Raw genomic sequence first — 21,829 nt, forward strand, 5'->3', positions numbered from 1 at the left:
CTGGCAAAGTAGGCACTTAATAGCTCACCAATAGCGTTGGTGCCTTTCTATCATTCTTGAGAAGACAAGCACTTTCTTTATCCACAGGAACTCAATTGTCTCCTCTTTATCCAATTCTCAGAGGGAGCTCCATTAACTGTAAGTGAATTCATGTTCATGAGAAAATCTTTGAATGCAGTAAATACATGAAAGCTTTTAGCTGAATGGATATATGTTACTTATCATCAGAGAATTCATACTCAGTGTAACTGTCCTCAGTGCCCGGGGCCTCCACCCTCCTGAAACATCCAACCACAGACAGTTCTCCCTTTTCACAAGTGGACCTTTCAAATGCCTCAATTTTAAGTGATTTTTACATAATGCAAATTTACCCCTACACACCCATTTCACTTAGCCTATATAACAAAGGCATACATAAAATAACACCTTTATACCAAAATGTACTAAAATGCAAACATTAAATACTGTGCCATGATAGTAAACAGAATTATAAATGAAAGGTAAAGTTAAAGATAAAATATGCACAGTACTGTTAACAGTATGTGGCCCTTTCTCCACCCACTGCTCCTAGCTTTTATCATTGGTGGTCCCCAGTGAAACTTTCTTAAAGCTTTCTAGAGATGTTTGGACAGTGGCTCTCTATTACATTATATATATATATATATATATATATATATATATATATAAAATGTGTGTGTGTGTGTGTGTGTGTGTATGACACACTCACATATATATAGCTATATTATCCTCAACTAGTCTTTCAGAATTCTTTACACAAAGGTGCTCACTCTGATACATTCCTCTGCCCGGCCAGCCCCATCTCCCGTGGGTGAGTTCTTCTAATGCTGTTGAGCTGTTTCAGTCATGTCCATCTCTTTGTGACCACACTTTGGGGTAACTGTTGGGGAGGGGAATGGCTAGAAAACCATCCTTTCTAACAACCTGGAGTGTGAAGAGGCATTCTTTGAAATCCTTTCGCTTTGTCCTCCCGGAAAGTGATGTCGAGAACTGGGATAAATCACTCAAATGTGGCAGACATATAAAGACTGCACAATCAATGTAAGTCACTGCTCAGTTTAACCATAAAGGTTAAAATGTTCAGTATTTTTTTTCTTGAAACTACTTATGGGTATTTGCATCTCAACTTGAAACACCTTGTTAGAAATGTTTCTAGCCAATTATTAATTTTTGTAAGTTATAAAATCCACTAATCCACTCTACTGACTGAGTTGTTTAGTCAAGTCTGACTCTTCAGTGTCCTTATTTGGAATTTTCTTGGCAAAGATACTGGAATAGTTTGCCACCTCCTTCTCCAGCTCATTTTAAAGATGAGGAAACTCAGGCAAATGGGGTTAAGTGACTTGCCCAGGGTGACACAGCTAGTAAGTGTGTGAGGTGAGATCTGAACTCAGGAAGATGAATTTTTATGACTTCAGGCCCGCTTTCCATGCACTTCCCCACCTAGCTGTTCACAGCTCTTTTGTTCCACTTACCTTTTCTTACTCACCTACCTTGTCAACTATCTTCTCTATACCTTTCTGGAGTCCATCTTCTCAGGTTCGACTCCCTCATCTTTCTTAATTCTCTTATATCCTTCTTAATTTTCCTTCATCTTCCTTCTCTTACAATCCAGAAATTGATTATGGAGTTATATTTGGGCTTAGAGAATGTTCTTCTTTTAATTTTCTTCAATTTCTTCCACATTGTGCCCAAATTCTCTTCCTCCCATTCAACTTCTGATCATCTTCATGAATCCAAAGCCCCTCCAACTCATCTATATGATTCCCTTCTTAGTTAACTCAGGTCCTCTCCTCCCATTTTCCAAGAAAGCAAGGATGTGAATGTCTCTTGGAATCAGGAAATATTCAAGTTCCATGTCCCACAGCATTTACATATGCTTGCATTATGCAACATATGTACAACAGTAATACAGGTGAGGCTGGCAACTTTTTGTACAAAAAATATTCACAGTAACATTCATAATAAGAAAACATTAGAAATAATTCATATGTCTTATGATTTAGAGAATAGGTAAACAAATTGTATTTTATGAAAATGATAGATTATTGATTTGCCTCAATAATTACATAGACTCCAAAGAAAAATGGGAAAATGTAAACAGTATTATATAGAGTGAAGAATTCACAGCAAGAACAACGCACACAGTGACTATAACAACAAATAAGGAACAACATCACCAAGAAAAATCGAAGAAAAAGTGTTCTCCAGGTGACAAGGAAACAGAACCTTTTGGTTACTATCTTGTGAAAGTAAATAAACAAGTTTTACTTTTAAAATGGCACAGATTATTTTTGCATACATACTTTTTATTGCTATTATATTTGAATATTTTTGTGGGTTATTAAATTTAGGAAAAAAGGAATGAAAATAAAATTAAATTTCCACATAAATAAAACAAAAAAATCTCATAGATTTTGCTTAAAAGATCAGTTAAAAATAAAATCCTGAATCAGGCACACTTGCTACATTAATTTATGCAACTCTATTTTCACTTAATGGCACCTTTATTGTTTTACAGAAAAGAATCAAGGAAGGCAACCCTTTAATTTTGAAAGCAACGAACAACATTGTAGTTGCTGACACACTGCAAACTTGACTTGTAGTATTTAACAAAAGATGAGTCCTTATGAAGCTTTCTCCACATTTTTACATGCTCACAATTAATCTCCAGCATAAAGTTTAGCACTGCCTCCTTTCCCTGAAAGGTATCCCCATGGCCAATACAATTCAGAATGTATTCTTCCAGATAAATTAGCTTTTTTCTTGTAGGTCCAGCTGACATAGAAAGCATTCTTGCATTACATTTATAAGGTTTTTCATAAGCATAAATTCCCTGATGTGCAATATGGTGTCTGTCTCCTCTAGCTGACAGCTTAAGACCATGCAACACTTTTGAACTTTATCATGGGAATCCTGCATTCTAAGCATTATGATGCATGATGTGGAGATGAGAACCCAAATGAAATCATTCCTGCCCTCAAAAAACTCACATTGTACTAGGGGAATACAACATGTACACAATCAATCAATCAACATTTATTAAGCATCTACTATGTGACAGGTACTGTGCTAAATGCTGGGGATACAAAAAAAGTCAAAAGACAGTCCCTGTCCTCAAGTAGCTTACCATCTAATGTGTTTTTATGTTTTTTTGGTTTTTATTTTACCTTTCATTATGAAGTCTCTGAGGGTAAGTCAAAGATGACAAACTGCTAAATATATACTAATGTTCATGTTTCTCCATCATGGAGTCTATTATTTTGTGAAGTCCACTTGAGCTGGAAGGATTTTCTACACTCATTACAACCAAAAAGTTTACTTCTAGTATGAATTCTGCTTCATACAATAAGGCATTCCATTGGGCTTAAGCTTTTTTTTTTTTCACATTGCTTACATTTAAAGGGTTTCAATCTAGTATGAGTCCTCTCTAGCTGAGAGGTTTTCCACAATCACTATATTCATTGAGTTTTTTCCTAGTATGAATTCCCGGATGATAAGTAACACATATCCACTCAGCTACAAGCTTTCATGTATTTACTGCATTCAAAGATTTCCTCATGAACATGAATTCACTTATATTTAATGGAGCTCCCTCTGAAACTGAAGATTTTTCCACATTCATTTTACTCAATCAACAATTAGTCAACAAATGTTTTTGGTATGCATCCATCAGACACTGTGCTAAATGCTAGGGATGCAAAGAAAGGTGGAAAAACAATCCCTGATCTCGAGGAATTCACCTTCTGATGGATACAGGTAAATAATGGGTACATCCAAGATATATACAGAGTCGATGGAAGATAAAGAGGGGAGACACTAGGGAGGAAGGTGGAAGGTTGGGAACAGCAGAGCCCTCCTAAAGAATGTGGGATTTGAGCTGACTTTTGAAGGAAGCCAGGGAAGCCATAAGGCTGAAGTGAAGAGAAGGAACATTCCAGGCACGAAGGACAGCCAGTACAAAAACAAGAGTCAGAAGGACTTTTGTTTGTATGAATCATACATGTATACATGTATGATGAGGAAGAGCAAGTAAACCACTGTTTCTCAATTTTACCAGCCACACAGGGGGGTAAAGTGCAAGAAGACTGGAAAGGTTGAGAGGAGACACATTATAAAGGGCTTTAAATGCCAAAAAGACTTTACATTTGATCCTGGGGGTACTGCAAAGTCTTGTTGTGTGACATGTTCAGATCCATGCTTTCAGAAATTCACTTTGGCAGCTGAGTGGATGATGGATTGGAATGGAGAGAAAACTGAGGTAGGAAGACTAATTAGGATTTAGGTTACTTCAGTAGTCCAAGTTGAGAGATTATGAGGGCCTATACTAGGGTGGTGAATGGAAAAAAGGGGATGTATGTGTGTGTATGTATATACATACATACATTTGTATGTATATGGCATAGACAGGACAAGATTTGGGGATGGAGTAGATATGTAGGGTTGTTTCCCTTTGTTAACTTCTATTGAATACACCTTCTTCCCTAATCTGTTATTGCCCCTACCTGGGTGCAAACCTCCTCACTTCATACCCGGACTGCTGCAGTAGCTGCTGGTGGGTCTGCCTGCCTCATCTCTCTCCATCTTTCAATCCTCCATTCAGCTGCCAAAGTGATTTTCCTAAAGCACTGGTCTGACCATGTCAACCCACACCCCCCCCACCTCAATAAACTCCAGTGGCTATCATTAAAATGATTAGATAGATATAGATATAGATATAGATATAGATATAGATATAGATATATAGATAGATAGTCCTGTTTGGCATTCAAAGCCCTTTATGACCTATAACCCACCCCTCCTCACACTTCCAATCTTCTTGTGTCTTACACCACCACTGCACCCTACACCTCACACCCAGTGACTCCAGGCACTTTCATTGACAGTCCCCCACGCCTGGAATGTTTTCTTCTCCTTATCTCTGACTCCTGGCTCCTCTAGCTTTCTTCAAGTCTCGGCTAAATCCCACCTTCTACAGGAAGCCTTTCCTGATCTTGCATAATTGTAATGCTTTCTGCTAATTATATCCAATTTATTGTGCACATAGCTTGTGGGTACATACTTGTTTGCATGTGGCATGTTGTCTCCTGCCTCATACTTGTGAGTACCTTGAGGACAGGGACTGTGCCTTGTCTTTCTTTTCCTAGTATGTAAAAGTGCATGGCATTTAGCAGGTGCTTAGACAGTTACAGACTGATTTAGGTCAAGAAGTTAAGTAGGAGACTAAGGTTGTAAGACTTGGTACGTGGGAGGATGGTGGCACCTTCAGGAGTAGTATTGCTAACTTCTGCAGTGCACACACCAAAACTGGAATGACAAAGAAGATTCACATGGCCCCTTGCACGAGGATGACATGCAAATTTATAAAATGTCCCATATTTCATTATTAAGTGAGTAACAGGGAAATTGTAAAAAAATGAGGGGGAAGATGAGCTACTTTGGACATACTGAGTTTAAGTTGGCTAAGGAACACCCAATTGTAGATATAAAAAAGGTGATTGGTGGTGATAAAATCCAGAGACTTAAACTCTGTAGAGAGTTTAGGGCTAGATACATACAGATCTGTAAATAATATGAATAGAGATAACTGAACACCTAGGAGCTGGTGAGATCACTGATATATAGAAGAGACTCCAGGACAGATACTTGGGGAATATAGTTAGTGGACATGACATAGATGAAAAACCAGCAAAATAAGACTTATAACACAAATGGAAATGAACAGTGTTGAAAAACCTTGATAATATTCAGGATGCAGTGGTTAACAATGTTAAAGGCTACGGAAAGGTTGAGAATTAAGATTAAGAAAAGCATAATCAATTTGGCAAGCAATGGATCCTTGATAACTTTGCAGAGGGCAGTTTCTGTAAAATGATAGTCAGAAGTTAGACTATAGAGCAGGCCTGCCCAATCTGCAGCCCTCAGGCTGCTCACGGGCTGCTTGTGGCAAGCTGAAGGATTTCAGGCTGCCCACGAAAAAACGTAGAGGAAACATCCTTTGTATGTAGAGGAAATCCTTTGGCTGCTGCAAGCAGCAGATTCTGCGGGCCTGCTACAGAGGATTTAAGAATGAATGGGGACAAAAAGTGCAGGCACCAAGTGTGGAGTGTTCTCCAGGAGTTCAGGTGAATAGAAAAGATATACAATAGCTAGTGGAGATGATCAGATCAGATCAAGTGTTTAAGTATGGGGGAGATACGGTCTTGTTTGTAAGTAGTCAGAAGAACATAGGGAGTGACTGAAGATTGGGGAAAGAATAGGGATGACAGTGGGAGCAATGTTCCAGAGAAGAATGGAATGTGTAGAGACATTTGCATTGGAAAGAAGGGCCATTTCCTCACCAAAACCAGGAATGAAGGAGATAGTGGGGTAAGATGTGAAAACTGGAAAGGTGTGAGATAGCCTCTAAAAGTTATTGATGTAGGGGCAGCTAGGTGATGCAGTGGATAGAGCACCGGCCCTGGATTCAGGAGGATCTGAGTTCAAATCCTACCGCAGACACATTAACACTTACTAGCTGTGTGACCCTGGGCAAGTCACTTAACCCCACTGCCTAGCCAAATAAATAAATAAATGTTATTGATGTGGATTTTCTTCTGAGTCCTGTCATTTTTATTATTCACAGGCTTCTTTCCAATGAGCTCTCTGATATTTAAGGTCATATTCGGAGTGAAGACTCCCCAACATTCACTAAATCACAGAATCAGAATTCTAGTTTCAGTTAGAAGGGACCTCCCTTGGAGGCTATCCAATTGAACACAGAGCTCCTAAAAAAGGATCTTCTGCCATACACCTAATAAGCTGTCATTTAGCCTTGGCTCCAATCAGGGCAATTCTCTACTTGCTGGGCATTTCATTCCACATTTGGACACTTTCTTCTTATGTCAAGCCTAAAGTTGTCCCTGTGAAACTTCCCCCCTGCTCCTAGTTTTGCCTTTTGTAATCAGGCAGAATAAGACTAATACTATCTCCATACCTGAAAGCTCTTTGGGTTCTATCATGTTCCCCAGGAGTCTTCTCTACTCAAAGCTAAACATCCCTAGACCCATGAAATGATCTCCACAAGGCAGATACCTTCACAGGGCCCTCCACCACCCAGTTTGCCCTCTTCTGGAAAAAACAAATCATCCTACTACTTCCTTCTTAAATTGTGTTGCATGGAAATGAGCACAGATGTGGTCTGACTGCGGCAGAGGACAATGTAAAATGGTTTGATAGATAACTTCCTACTTTCAGGCGACGATGCAACTTTAGTGCATTCCCTTAATGCACCCCAAGATTGAATCCACCAAAACAAAAAATCCAATCTTTGCAAGGTGCTGTTGATCCATTCCTCCCCTATCTTGGACTTCAGAAGTTATTTTTAAAAAAATACAAATGTAAGTTGTAATATCTGAACATACAGTCTTGATCAGCAGTGGCAATGTGGGCCACTTGACCACCAGTGTGTGATCAGTCGGAAAGGAGACATATGGGTTGTATCCCCTTTCACCCCAAGACAATCTTGGGCTTGTCACAAACACATACACACACTATTCCCTTCAACACTTCCCCATTCTGACCCTTCTCACTGCTGGCCTACCTGCTGTGGCTGCCTAGGGCCACTAAAATCTAAAGCAATGAAGACACCTCAGCAGGAACACAGGCAAAATTAAAATCCCCTCCCCCCCAACCCCATCTCCTGGTCACGTGCCAGAGTTTGGTTGCCATCAGTGGATGGGCTCTGAGCTCAGGAGCAATGGAAGGGGAGTATTATTCCACACACTTCATTTTCCCATGAGAAAGAAGAAGTAACCCAGGCACGGGTTGGACAGGCATGGATGGGTTGTGATCACATTCTCTTTCTTCTCAAACTTACCTTTTCCATAAGAGCATCCCCAGCCTTATAGTCTGCCAGGTAACTTCCTTGTTATCCTTGACTTAAATGAAATTGCTCTCTTGAAAGTTACCAATAATCAATTTGCCAAAAGAGGTGGCCTTTTATCAATCTTTATTCTCTGGACCTCTGCAGCATGACCCCACCGACCACCCTCTCTTCCTAGATTTACTTTCTTCTCGATGACTTATCGTTCTGAGGCTCTATCTGGTTCTTCTGATTGTGACTTCTTTTTCAAATGTCTGTAGCAGGCTCATCACCCACATGACTTTCCTTAATGCAAATATTGCCCAAGTCTGTCTTCAGCGCTCTTCTCCATACACTCACTTGTTGCCTTAATCAGTTTTATAGGTTTAATTATCATCTCTGTACAGATGACTCATAAAATTAAAAATCCAGGCCTAATTTCCATTCTGCTCTCCAACCCCACATCATCAAAGATCTACTGAACTTTTTGAATCTGATGTCCCATAGCTGTGTTCAAAACATGGCTGTTTACATTTCCTTAAAATGCTACTGTTGGGGCAGCTAGGTGGCACAGTGGATAGAGCTCCGGCCTTGAAGTCAGGAGGACATGAGTTCAAATCCAGTCTCAGACACATGACACTTATAGCTGTGTGACCCTGGGCAAGTCACTTAACCCCGACTGCCTCACCAAAAAGCAAAAAAAAAAAAAAAGCTTCTGTTTTTCCATACTTCCCTATTCCTGTTGAAGGTACCACTATCCTTGTCATTCAGTTTCATAACCTTAAAGTGTTCCTCATTCTTCCATCTCTCATCCCACATACCCAATTAGTTGCCATATCTCATCATTTCAACCTCCACAACATTTCTAAATCTGTCCCCTTCTTTTTATGCATATGGCCACCAGGCCTTCATCACCTCTTCCCTTCCTTTAAAGCCTCCTAATTGATCTCCCTGCTGAAATTCATTGATTTTCCTAATGCAAAGCTCTGATCATGGCCTTCCCCTACTCAGTAAATGCCAGTGGCTTCCCACAGACTTTAGAATCAAATATTTCATCTTTGCCTTTTTAAATTGTATTTTAAAAATTATTTACCTAATTATTCATAAAACTGTTGTGTTAATTGATTTTAGTCAAGTCTGACTTGCCTGGCACTGTATCCACTATGCCACCCAACTGCATTGATTAAATAGTACATGTAAATGATTTCTAGATAAGTCAATCAATTATTGCTAAATAAGTGAATTTACATATATGTAGGGTGCATATTCATATAATTTTTATTGCTAGAAGTGTACAATTAAAAAAACTGGATACCATTATTTTAGACTGTCAAGATCTTACCAGATCCAGATTCCAATATCTGAAATGTCAGCTATCCTTCCTGGATTTGAATATTTTATGAATATGGGTCATAGATAAAGATGTTAAAATAGTATAGGTTCAAGTATGCCTGGAGCAATTCATTCCATCAACCCATTAATAACTACTCTGTGGGGCAAGTCATTCCAATTGTCCTGAATCCACTGGATCGTTCTATTGTGTACCCCCAACTTCACCACCTCTTCTTGTGAGGATTTATAAAATGCTTTGCTGAAACATCGGTCAATCACGTCTACAACATTTCCCAATCTACACATTTTGAAGTACTGTCAAGAAAAGGATCTAATCTCAAACCTGCATAATCTGCACTTTGTTTAATAGTTTTTAAAGGATAAAGTCATTGGTGTACTTTTTTCTTATACCACTTTCATTTCCAAATATATCCTTCCCCAGCTTTTCCTCCAGTGGGCCATTCTGGAGGGCAGGGGGGGGCATGAAGAAGAGGAGGAAAAGGAACAAAAAGTAGTCAGCAAAAGTAACCAAAACACCAAGAAAGTAGCAAAGCATAAGCAGTATTACACACAGTTGCCAACTTCCACAAAGGGAAAGAGATGCTTTTCCCTCATTCTCTGGGACCATACTTGGATATTAAAATTATATATTGTTCAGTTTCTTTTTTCTTGTTCTTTCCATTTACATTGTTGGAGCCATCATATATATTGTTACAGCCCTTTACTTCCTTCTGTAAGTTATTATCCATGTTTTCCATACTTCTTTAAATTTACCATATTCATCATTTCTTACAGCACAGTAATGCCCCATTATATGAACATATAACAATTTGTTTAGCCATTTCCTAATTGCTGGCCATCTACCTTGGCATAATCTGATCTCAATAAAGATATTTATTACACTCAAAATGTTACAGTCCAGGATGAATTCTCTGATGTTTAATAAGGCTCTCAATTTCTCAGAAGCCCTTTTCCCATTTATTATATTAAAACTGGTTCTCTAAAGTGTAAGTATTCTTATGGGTAGTAAAGTATATGCTTTGGCTGAAGGCTTTCCCACATTCATTTACATTCAAAAAGTTTTAACCCAGTCTGAATTCTGTGATGGGTAACAACATGTGCTTTTCTGCAGAAGCCTTTCCCCAATTCATTACATTCAAAAGGTTTCACATCAGTATGAGTTCTCTGATGTCTAATAAGGGCTTCCTTTTCAGCAAAGGCTTTGCCACATTCATTACATTCAAAGGACTCTATTCCACTGTTAATTTTCTGATGGCCATCAAGGCAATTCTGGTTGAAGGCTTTCTCACACTGACTTTGTTCAAATAATTTCTTTCCAACATGTATTTTCTGATGGCTTTTGAGGTAACCCTTATGGCTGAAGGTTTTCCCACATTCATTACATTTAAATGGTTTCTCTCCAGTATGGATTCTATGATGACTTTTAAGGTAACTCTTCTGGCTGAAGGCTTTCCCACATTCATTACATTCAAAGGGTTTCTCTCCAGCATGAATTCTCTGATGACTTTTAAGGTAACCTTTCTGGCTGAAGGCTTTTCCACATTCATTACACTCAACAGCTTTCACTCCAGTATGAGTTCTCTGATGAGTAATAAGGTATCCTTTCCGACGGAAGGCTTTCCCACATTCGTTACATTCAAATGGTTTTTCTCCACTATGAATTTTATTATGATTTTTAAGGTAACCTTTCTGGCTAAAGGCTTTTCCACATTCACTACATTCAAAAGGCTTTTCTTCAGTATGAATTTTCTGATGACTTTTAAGGAAACGCTTCTGGTTGAAGGTTTTCCCACATTTATTACACTGAAAAGGCTTCATTCCAGTATGAGTTCTCTGGTGGCTCATAAGGTTTCCTTTCTGATTGAAGGCTTTTCCACATTCATTACACTCAAATGGCTTTACTCCAGTATGAGTTATCTGGTGACTTTTGAGTAATCTACTCTCACTGAAGCCTTTCCCACATTCATTACATTCAAAGGGTTTCACGCCTGCATGAGTTCGATGATGTGCATTGAGGTTTCCCCTCACACTAAAGGCTTTCCCACATTCATTACATTCAAAGGGCTTTACTCCACTATGAGTTCTCTGATGGCTCTTGAGTTTTCCTCTCTCACTGAAGGCTTTCCCACAATCACTACATTCAAAAGGTTTCTCTCCAGTATGAATTCTAGTATGTTTAGTCAAGCTTCCCCTGTGGTTAAAGGTTTTTCCACATTCATCACATTTATAATGTTTCTCTGCAATTCTACTTCTCTGATGTCCAGTAAGATCTGATCTTCTGTCAAAGGCTTTTTCACATTCACTGTGTTCACGTAGCTTTTCTCCCACATGTATCTGATGAAATTTAATTAGGTTTGAGTGATAACTGAAAGGCTTCTTGTATCTGTCATATTTAGAAAGATTCTTTTCCAAGGATAATGCATTAGATGTAATTAGGTTTAAAAAATCCCAGAAGTTCTTTCCAAGTGCTGGAGATTTATGAAGACTCTCTTCTGCAGCATCTCTGCAGAGTGGAACAAAGACCGAGCCCAGACTGAAACTTCTTGCAAAGGTGTTACAGAAAGGCACACTCACTCTATTAAATGTTATTTTAGGAGTGTCTATTACTTGTCCGGACACTGTCCCTGGGCTGTCCTTGTGTCTTTCTAAGTTGAAATGAGCTTCTCTTATTACGGAATACCAGGAACCATCCGTTGGCAGTATTTTCTTGGATAAGGTTCCCATCCAAATGTCTGACATCAGACTTGAGTCCTTGATTTCACACTGTGTCCCCTGACAAAGGGAATCTGAAAGAAATTGTTTTAGAAACGTCACTAGCCACTGTTCTCCATGCTGGAAAAAAGGAAACTGCTTCAGAGTATGTTCTAGTTTCTATCTCTTCCACCAAGGAAAAAGATGCTCAATCTAGGCTATGCAGAAAAAAGACTATTTTAGGAAGAATGGAAGCCAAAGAGAGTAGAGGACATAGTAACAGAAGACCTAACTGCCTAGCACTAACTGACTTACTTTCAGGGAACTGAAAGACCACACAGAGGTTATTTAAAACAATTGTTGTTAAGTGGGTGTGTTATGTTCTGAAGGATAGAACAGTACAAAACTACAAAGAAGGGAAACAGAGCTCAAAACATTACTCAAATGGAAAACAATTTGGCACCTCTGTATATAAAAGTGACAGATCTGGAAGACCAAGCAATTAGAAACAATTTAAGAATTACTAGGCTTCCTCAAAATTGGGAAAGATAAAAATATCTTGAATTTTTCAGGAAAATTTCACATATGCAATATTTTCAACCTTTAATAATATAATAACATAATTCTTAAAGCCACCAAGCAGAAAGGCAAAGAATTTCAATTAGCAATTTGATTTGCACAAGTTATTCTGTCAAAACAAGAAATGAAAAACACAAGATAACATAATTAAATGAAATAGGTAAGCTACATTTTAAAGCCCTGTTTTGGATCACACTTGAACAAAGGCATATACAGCATGATAATCAAATTTGCCAATGACAAAGATCTGGGAGTGATAGCTAACATGGAGATGGTTAGGACTGAACAAGAGCTCAACAGGCTTTAGAAATGATCCAAGGGGCAGCTAGGTGGAGCAGTGGATAGAGCACTGGCCCTGAAGTCAGGAGGACCTGAGTTCAAATCCAGCCTCAGACCAAACACTTGACACTTACTAGCTGTGTGACCCTGGGCAAGTCACTTAACCCCAACTGTCTAAAAAAAGAAAAGATCCAAAAATAATAAGAAATGTTAATAGAGATAAGTCCTATATTTGGACTGAAAAACAACTCCATGAATATAAAACAGGGGAGGCAGAGTTAGACAGCAGTTTATCATTAAAAATATCAGAGGTTTAAGTAATTCATGAGATCAAGATGAGCAAACAAGTTTGCATGGCAACCACGGCTGATGCGATCCTTCTTAGCTTCATTACAGCAGCTAATAGTGCAGTGGATAGAGTGCTGGGCCTGGAGTCATGAAGACCAGTGTTCAAATCCTGCCTCAGACAATTCCCAGCTTTATGACACTGGGCAAGTAACTCAACCTCAGTTTCCTCAAGTGTAAAACAGGACTAATAGCACCTACCTCTCAGAGCTGTGAGGCTCAAATGAGATAATTTCTAAAGAGAGCTTAGCACAGTGAGCTCAGCACGTATAGAAGGTGTTATATGAAAACTTATCCCTTTCCCCTGCAGAGGGGAACATGGAGTACAGATTGTGAAAAGTGATGTTCTGCCCTGGTCAGACTCTACTGTATGACGTTCACTTCTGGATGCCACATTAACAGCAGAATACTGCTGAGCTGGAACACCCAAAGAAGGGCAGTCGGCAAGCATGGTGAATGCCCCAGTACCATCTCATCCTAGAATTAGGAGAAGGAACTGGGATGCAGACTGATGAAGAGAAGGCTTTTGGGGGAGATAAGAGTCATCTGCAGTTATCTGGAGGATTCTCATGTATTAGCATTGGAAGGAAGACGCAGAAGACATGGAGAAGCTACAGAGCTAAGTGTAGCTTGATGTAAGAAAACCTTCCTAACAATCAGAGCTTTCTAAAAGCGGAATGGGCTTCTCTAGGAAGCATCCAGGGCCCTCTTCCCGGAGGGCTTCCCTTCAAGGCTGGGTGGCTGCTTGTCTGCTATCTCCCATGAGGCTGTGTGAGGAACAGCAAGGCAGGCTGTACTGCCAAGTGCAGAAAGTTAGGGAAGAGGGTCCTCAAGTCCAAGGGACAGACTTGCCTGTCAGGAAAATCCCTGTTTAGCATCTGTGTGGAGGATGGACCAGCATGGGGAGAGAAACGAGGCAGGGAGACCCCAGAGGAGGGGCTGAACAAGGGTGAGGGCACGTGAGAAGAGGACAGAAGCAAAAGATGTTGGGAAGGCATGGAGGACGGGTTCAGTGAGGGAGGGAAGAAGAGTTGAGAAAAACAGAGGTCGTGAAACTAGGTAACCAAAAGAACAGTAGTGTCCTTGACAGAAATAGGGAAGGTCAGAGAGAAGTAGGCTTTGAAATATCTAATAGGTAGTTGGAGGTACTGGACTGGAGCTCAGAAGAAGGCCAAGCGCCACATATATAGAATGGAGAACCACTGGCACAGAGATAATTAAAGCCACGACAGTTGATAAGGTCGTATGAAAAAGAGAAGAGAAAGGGGCCCATCAGGAGACTACGATGGACTCTCACCATTGAGGACACAAAGATACGGATGATAGACCAGCAAAGGGCCAAGAAGGGGGGATGCTGAGGAAAGGGAAGAGAGAAGCAAGGGAGAACTGCATCACACCAAACGAGACATGGGAGAGACCAAGAAGGCAGTGATTTGCAGTGGCAAATGCTGAAGAGAACAGAAAGGGTAAGGATCAGAGGTCACTGGTGACTTTAAAGATGGTGGCGTAAGCTGAGAATGAAGTCAGAAGTCAGATTTTGGAGAGATGAAAGCAAGTGAGAAGAGAGGAAGCAGAAACACAGAGTGGAGACAGTCTGGCTGTGAAAGACAAGAGGTAAAGGGCAATAGCTGGAGCAGAGAGTACAGTCTCATAATGGTTTTTTAAGAATGGGAGAGAACTGGCTATGTTTGTAGGCTGCAGGGAAAATAGGAAGAGATGGAAAATTAGAGAAAGTGGATGACTGCCAGGGAAATCTGGAGGAGACAAGAGGATGTGAGAAACAAAGACAAATACAGGACTGGCTTGAGAAGAGTGGCCTGCTCATTAAAAACCACAGCAAAGAAGAGGGGATGATGTCAAGGGGTCTTGAGAGGCAGCCGAGGGGAGAAGGAATTCACGGTGAACGATCTCTTCTCAGTGAACTATGAGGAAAGGCCTTCAGCAGAAAGAGTCAGAAACAACAAAATTAAAAAACCCAGCATTCAATAAACTGGAAAACATCAACTACACAAGAAAGAACACCACGTCTGACAAAGCAACTCAGAACACTAAGAAGTAATTCTATCTCATACCATGTAGTACAGTAAACTCAAAATGGGTATACAGCCTGAATGTTAACGGTCATACCATTCAAAACTTAGGAGATCAAGCTCCCTTCCTCCCATGAAAAAGATACCAACATGAACTATTTAAAGAAGGAACACAACAGAGCAAAGGCACAAGAAACTATTCTAGGTTTCAACCGTAAACATTCAAATGAAAGGAACAGCGAGGTAAATCAAATTTGAAAAATTCAAAATTACAAACGTTAATGCTGGCTTATGTGCAAGTTCTTAATAGCAAAGAAAACTATATTTTCATATTTTAATGCTGGTGAGGCTGTGGAAAAATAGACAAATATTACAAATTTCTAGAGCCAAGAAACAGTACCATCCTTTGGGAAAGTAATCTACAATAAGACTACAAAAACTGTTTCTCCCCTTGGATGCAAGGACGCTACCATTAAATACGTGGGCCTAGTGGTGCTACCAATATCTTAAGGATGTTACTGACGAAGGGGACAAAGATGTCCTTCTGCAAAAGGGCTAAAAATAGCATTACTTGTAATAACAAAAACTTTAAAATAGCTCAGATGTCCAACAAGTGACAGGGGGCTAAAGAAGTTGTTGAATGGTCTTAATGTATGTAGTTATGACAGAAGAAAATACAAATGAGAATAATAAATAATATGAAAAAACTCATTAGAAGTAACACAGAATGAGGAAAGCAGAATTAGCACATAAAGACAAACCACCAAGACGTGAAAGATAGTAAATATGTCAACCACAAAATCTATAAGACATAGAAGAAAACAGTTCAGAAACAGACCAGGATACGAACAGGACCTATATCTTACTGTGATGTTCAGGTTAATCTACACTTAAAAATAAACTGGCTGTGTGATCCTCGGTAAGTCACTTCCCCATCTACCTCAGTTTTCTCCTCTGTGAAATGAGAATAATGAGAGCCCCCACCTTCCTGAGCTGTTGTGACGATGAAATGAGAAAATGATTGTAAAGTGCTTAGCACAGAGCCTGGCATGCAGTAGGGACGAGATAAGTGTTAGCTCTTTCTGCGCTCAGTGTAGGATCATTCTTTAATCTTGTCTGTATATGTATGCATGTGTGCATGTGTATACCAACTATGCATATCTGTGTGTGAATATATTTACTGACAGTTTTAAACTTTATAAGCTGCTAAAAATAAAACTAAAAATTGAGGAACATGTCTCTTTTAGAGGGAGCTAAATATGAAAGAGCTAGAGAGGCAGGAAAGTGATTTGCTTCAGTGAAAGCAGCCCCTAATGACTGACAGCATGAGGGACCTCTGAGGGGAGGTCTCATCAGCTGAGATACTGCTTGCAAGCCCTCCCACCTGCCCACATCTCACTCACCTGGACAGCGCCCTCGGGGCACTTCTCGCTCGGGGTCTGGGGCACTTCGTCTCTCTCCAACAGGGAGATTGGATCCAGTTTGGAAACAGATAGCCCTGCTCACAGAAGGAGAAATGGCTAAGTGCTAGGGACAGAAAAGCATCAGAGAATTCAAATCTATTCAGAGAAGAAGGTGGCTTAGAAAGCACCAAGGCTGGTAAGAAAGCCCTCTGGAGCACACTTTGTCCCGTGCTTCAGAGGAGGAATGGTCACAGATCTGAGGGAGGTTCAGAGAGAACACAAGCTCTGCTAACCCCCTCATGCGAGGAGGGGAGGACGCTTCCATGTCCATCTCAATCACCTACTGAGCATTTATGAAGCAGTCACTGTGCACCAGGAGTCGCTGGGAATAATGAGCCATAATGAACAGTCACTGGTTGGCTGCAGGGAACCTCTGCTCTATCCAGGGGTGGATGTGTACATATGAGCAGAGAGGAAATGAGTACAAATTAACTTCAGGGAGGAGGAACTAGGACCTGCAAGGATACGGGAAGGTCTCGAGTAGGAGAGGGCAGCTGAGCTGAGCCCTAGGCTGAAGCAGGGGACAGGAGGGTGTCATGACAGAAACTGAATTTGGATAAGAAATGCCTTCTGGGACGCAAAGCAAGCAGCCCCGTTGGGGGGGATGGCAGAGTGCCCCAGGGGAGGATGGGGTAATAGGCCTGAAGGTCGGCTGCAGCCCCATAGGAAGAGGGCTTGGGATCGAGGTCCTGGGGAGCACTGCAGCTCTGGGACCAGGGGAGGCCCGGTCAGATTGGGGACGTTCTATCTCCGCTATGACAATCTGGCACGCTCATCGGGCATTTCAGTGCTTACTGTGCACACAAAATGGCGCTGGGAGAGACAACATGAGGTAAAACAGTCCCTACATGCCCTGCTAGAGCTTCCCCTCAGGGAGAGGGAGAGCCACTTCAAGGAGGGCCCCAGGCCGAGCGCCAAAGGAAGGCCGCGGAGGATGCGGGAGAGAAGGGAGAGACAGTCGCCTGAAAGATGCGTTCTCCTCGCTCCCCCGGGACACAAGCAAGAATCTCTGACCAGCAGGGAGGGACAGGGAGGAGGGGAGCTGCTCTGGGATTCCCACTTAGGCAAAAGGTTTTTGACCTGAAAGCAGGCAACTGTCTACTGGCCAGAAGGGATTCTGAATCTCTTCCCATGTTATGTGGTCTTGAATGCCACTCTACGAGTCAAAACTCGACCAAGCATCTCAGACAGCCCAGAGCCTACAGCAAGGAGGGCACAGAGACACTCCAGGAATCTGATGGGGGATCCAAAGGGCTTGTCTACAGGGGACACCTCTGCTTACCCAGGGAGACAAGGTGCTCCAGCGTCTCCAGCATCACGTTCCTGTACAGGGTCCTCTGAGCAGGCTTCAGAAGTCTCCATTCCTCCCAGGTGAAGTGCACAGCCACATCCTTGAAGGTCACCGATTCCTTACGCCGGGTCACAAGAGCCACGGAGACGGGGGGACAGAAAGGGAGAGGTTCTTACAGCATGGAGGGCCAAGAGTATCTCATGGCAAACAATGATTACTACTTATTACATGCCTCGCTTCGTACCAGACCCCCTAGCATGTGGTCTTACAAGATGCTCAAGGAAACCCTTACAGAGCCTCTTTACCAGTGCGCCGCCAGGAAATCACTCCCTTGACTCCTGCAGGCCTAACTCACACAACTGGAACAAACAGCCCGCGTCTTGTAGTTAGACACACAACGCCGCCACCAGCTGTCAAAATCCAAGCTTCAAAGCTTGATTAGCAATGTTACAGCACACATTCGCCACGACTGGGCACTGCGGCACATTGGCTCAGGAGTTAGCAGACCGAAAAGTGGCATTATCGTGCTGGGAGTTCTCCCCACCCCACCCCTACCCCCACCAGTCACTGTTTCCTCTGTACAATGTAGATCCAGGATGCAATCCACACTGCATGTTAGCCTAACAAACATTGTTAGACTATCTACTGTGTACAGAGTGCTGGGGGAAGGATTTCCTCCAAAACATACATTGTGGTTAGTCAATAAAGATTTATTAAGTGACTGATGTAGCTGGCACTGGGCATACCATGAGATAACATACAGTCCCTGCCCTGGAGGCCCTGGGAGAAGACAATATGTATGAATAAGCCATACCCAGGATACACAGGGGCAAGGCCCTGCAGTCACAGGGGCAGAAGATGGGATTTTGGTTGGGACTTGATGGAAGCCAGGGAGGTCAGTGATGGCAGCAGAGGAGAGACAGCATTCCAGGTATGGTGCACAGCCACAGAAAATGCCTGGGGCTGAGGGAATGAGGGTCTTGTCTATGGGATGGCCAGGAGCCGGGGTCACTGGATCCAAGAGGATGTGCTGGGGAGCAAGATGAGAGAAGACTGGAAAGGTAGGAGGGAGCCCGGCTATGAGGGGCTTTGAGTGCCAAACTCTGTGTGTGTGTGTGTGTGTGTGTGTGGTGTGGTGTGTGTGTGTGGGGGGTGGTATGTGTGTGTGTGACTGTGTGGAATGTGTGTGTGTGTGTGTGTGTGTGTGTGTGTGTTGGGGGCTCTCTCTCAGTTGGTGACACCTACGATCCCTCTTTTCTTCTATCATGAGTCTCCAGAGGCGCTCCTGCCCCCTTGGTTTAGACGGAATCATTTCCCAGTCACATGTTTCTGGATGCTCTTCAATGCGCCTTCTAAAACCTCCTATTTCCCTCCGCTGCCCTTTGGCTGACCTTCCTCTTCATTCTTCAGAGACTGAGGTGCTCCGTGACTCATGGTAACACAGCATCACCAGAAAACCACTGGTAACACAAGACATGCTTTGTTTCAGGAAGCTCAGGGGCCGTAAGGAGCAGAGTACAATTTCTCCAATGCCATCCGGCCCACTCTCAATTCTGGGTTGAGGATACGTACCATCCACATTATTTGTCCACACTATACGTATTTAGGAACTAATCCTATGGAAGGCCAGAAAATGGCATATTCGAGTCTGGAAGACAGGCTTCCACCATCTTGGTTTTGCCTTTCAGTATGATGAGGTCAAACTCCCTTGAGAGCACATAGATTTCTTTTAGGAACTGTCCAATAAGGTTGGCTACCATTTCCCCTAAGTAGTCTCTTCTCCAATGCACATATCCCACTCTTCAATGGATCCACCATTCAAGATGCTGCCCTCCCAACACTCCTGCTTCTCCATGGCCTCCCTAAAACATGAGGGCAGAATCAGAGCACAACACTCTAGCTATGCAGAGCCACAATGAGGGACTGAAGACAGAGCTTCTGTCTATCCAGCATCCTTCTTCCTTACCTCATGCTTTTCTCTCAGTCTCTCTCTCTTTTTTTTTTTTTAGGTGAGGCAATCGGGGTTAAGTGACTTGCTCAAGGTCACACAGATAGTAAGTGTCAAGTGTCTGAGGCCGCATTTGAACTCAGGTCCTCCTGACTCCAGGGTTGGTGCTCTATTTACTGCACCTCTTAAGCATCCTCACCCCCACCCCCGGTCACAACCTCCTATATGGCTGTTTCTTCCCCGATGCATCTCTGCTCTCTCATCTGTGTGTATGTGTAGCCTCCAACAGAATCCAACTTCTCAGAAAGCAGGGACTGAAATGTTTTTCATCTTAAATCCCCTTTCCTTGACTATCTCTATCTTAAAACATCTCCAGAGCTAGAAGGGGCTTTTGGGGTCCAATGAAATGTACTCACTTGCCTCATGGGACATTGCAGCACCAATGTCTGCACACAAAGAACCATAGCCTCCTGCAGGAGGATCCTTGGGATTCAGGTCCTTAAGAGGACACGGGCAATCTAACACCACTGAAGTTAAGGGAAACAAACACATTCACCTGAGGAGACATGAGAGGAGCCGTAAGCAGAGCTCACCTGCCTGCTGGCTGCCAGGAGCCCGGAGGTCCTTTCTTCCTCCTCCTCCTCCTCTGTCACGCCGCCATAGGCCTATCCCGGGGAAGGGCTGGGCCTGGAAGACACGTGACCTTGTCAACAGAAAGAAGTCCTGAGACTGCTCAACCCTGCCCCATTGAGCCTGATCAGTCTGGAGTTTTCTTGGCAGATACCGGAGCGGAGCTGTCTGCCATTTCCTTTTCCAGTTCGTTTTACAGATGAGGAAACCAAGGCCAACAGGTGAAGTGACTTGCCCAGCGTCACACAGCTAGTAAGTGTCTGAGGCTGGATTTGAACTCAGGTCTTCCTGACTGCAGGCCCAGCGCTCTGTGCACTAAGCCACCCTGGCCCCTCAACCCTTCCCTACAACTCCTTTACCGAAGACCCTCACTAGCTCCCTCAGGCCCTTCAGCCCCATCTGCATCACACTCCTCTAGCTCACTGCCTTTCTCCACCCCTGTTCCCAAGCTTACCACGCTCTGCTGACAAAGCCAGGAAACTGTATGGGGCAGGACACTCCATGACTGCCCGTGCTGGGCCCTCCAAACAGCCACGATGCCCAGTCTGGGCCTGCTTCCCCAGAAGGGGCAGCTAGGCGGCACAGTTGGTAGAGCACTGGCATGGAGCTGGGAAGATCTGAACTCAAATCCAGCCTCAGACAGCAGCTGTGCGACCCCAGGCAATTCACTTAACCCTCATTTGCCTTAGCTCCTCACCTATAAAATGCAGACACACCAGAGGAGGACATGGCAAACCACCCCAGTGTCTTTGCCAAGAAACCCCATAGACAAGTCTGCAGGGGTCACGGAGAGTTGGAAGTGACTGAATGACTGAACACGGAACCAGAAGAACTGGTTTCCTATCTTATCTGAGGATGAAATCGTCTGACAGACCCGTCGGCTTCCCTGCGTTTTCACTTGAGGTCCCATCTCCCCCTCCTGCCTTAGAGGAATCTATCTCACTCCACGCTGTGTCTGCTGCCCAGACTGGTTTCAGAACAAGAGGTGCTTCCCAGGATGAGCTCATCGCCACAATGCTGACCCTAGCCTTGACTGACCCCTACCTCCCTCAGCCTTCTTTCCCTGGACTGGAGGGCCAGAGGGCAGAGTTCCAACCTTGCCCCAACGCCTTCCTTCAACAGAGGACAGAAACCAGACCTCTTCTCAGTATCGGCTGCCCCTCAACTCCACAGAGCCGGTGACCCCCTGGTGTCCCATCCTCTGTACTCTACTCCCTGCCTCCTTTTGTGATTTGTCTCCTCCTTCAGACTGTAAGCTCCCTGAGGGCAGGAACTGTCTTTTTAATTCATTGTCTCCCCAAGCTCAAGTGCCTGGCACACAGTAGGCACTTAACAAACGTTTACTCCACTGAATTAGAT

At 42.8% G+C, this 21,829-nt stretch overlaps 1 protein-coding gene and 1 non-coding gene across 2 annotated transcripts; one reads left to right on the forward strand and one right to left on the reverse strand.

The window, feature by feature from the left end:
• Nucleotides 1–5,292: 5,292 nt before the first annotated feature.
• Nucleotides 5,293–5,401, forward strand: LOC144454636 (U6 spliceosomal RNA). The gene has a single exon (XR_013483146.1). It is a non-coding gene; the product is annotated as a U6 spliceosomal RNA (small nuclear RNA).
• A 3,715-nt stretch (nucleotides 5,402–9,116) lies between these two features.
• On the reverse strand, nucleotides 9,117–20,973 carry LOC110197808 (uncharacterized). The gene is given in 7 exon segments (XM_078146283.1): nucleotides 9,117–12,000; nucleotides 16,542–16,571; nucleotides 16,574–16,636; nucleotides 17,884–18,010; nucleotides 20,434–20,492; nucleotides 20,495–20,527; nucleotides 20,925–20,973. Coding segments are annotated over 7 exon segments (2,106 nt in total). The 3' UTR covers nucleotides 9,117–10,255.
• Nucleotides 20,974–21,829: the final 856 nt, after the last annotated feature.

Source organism: Phascolarctos cinereus, unplaced genomic scaffold, assembly GCF_003287225.1.
Source record: "Phascolarctos cinereus isolate Bilbo 61053 unplaced genomic scaffold, phaCin_HiC Scaffold_726;HRSCAF=1367, whole genome shotgun sequence".
Classification (NCBI taxonomy): domain Eukaryota; kingdom Metazoa; phylum Chordata; class Mammalia; order Diprotodontia; family Phascolarctidae; genus Phascolarctos; species Phascolarctos cinereus.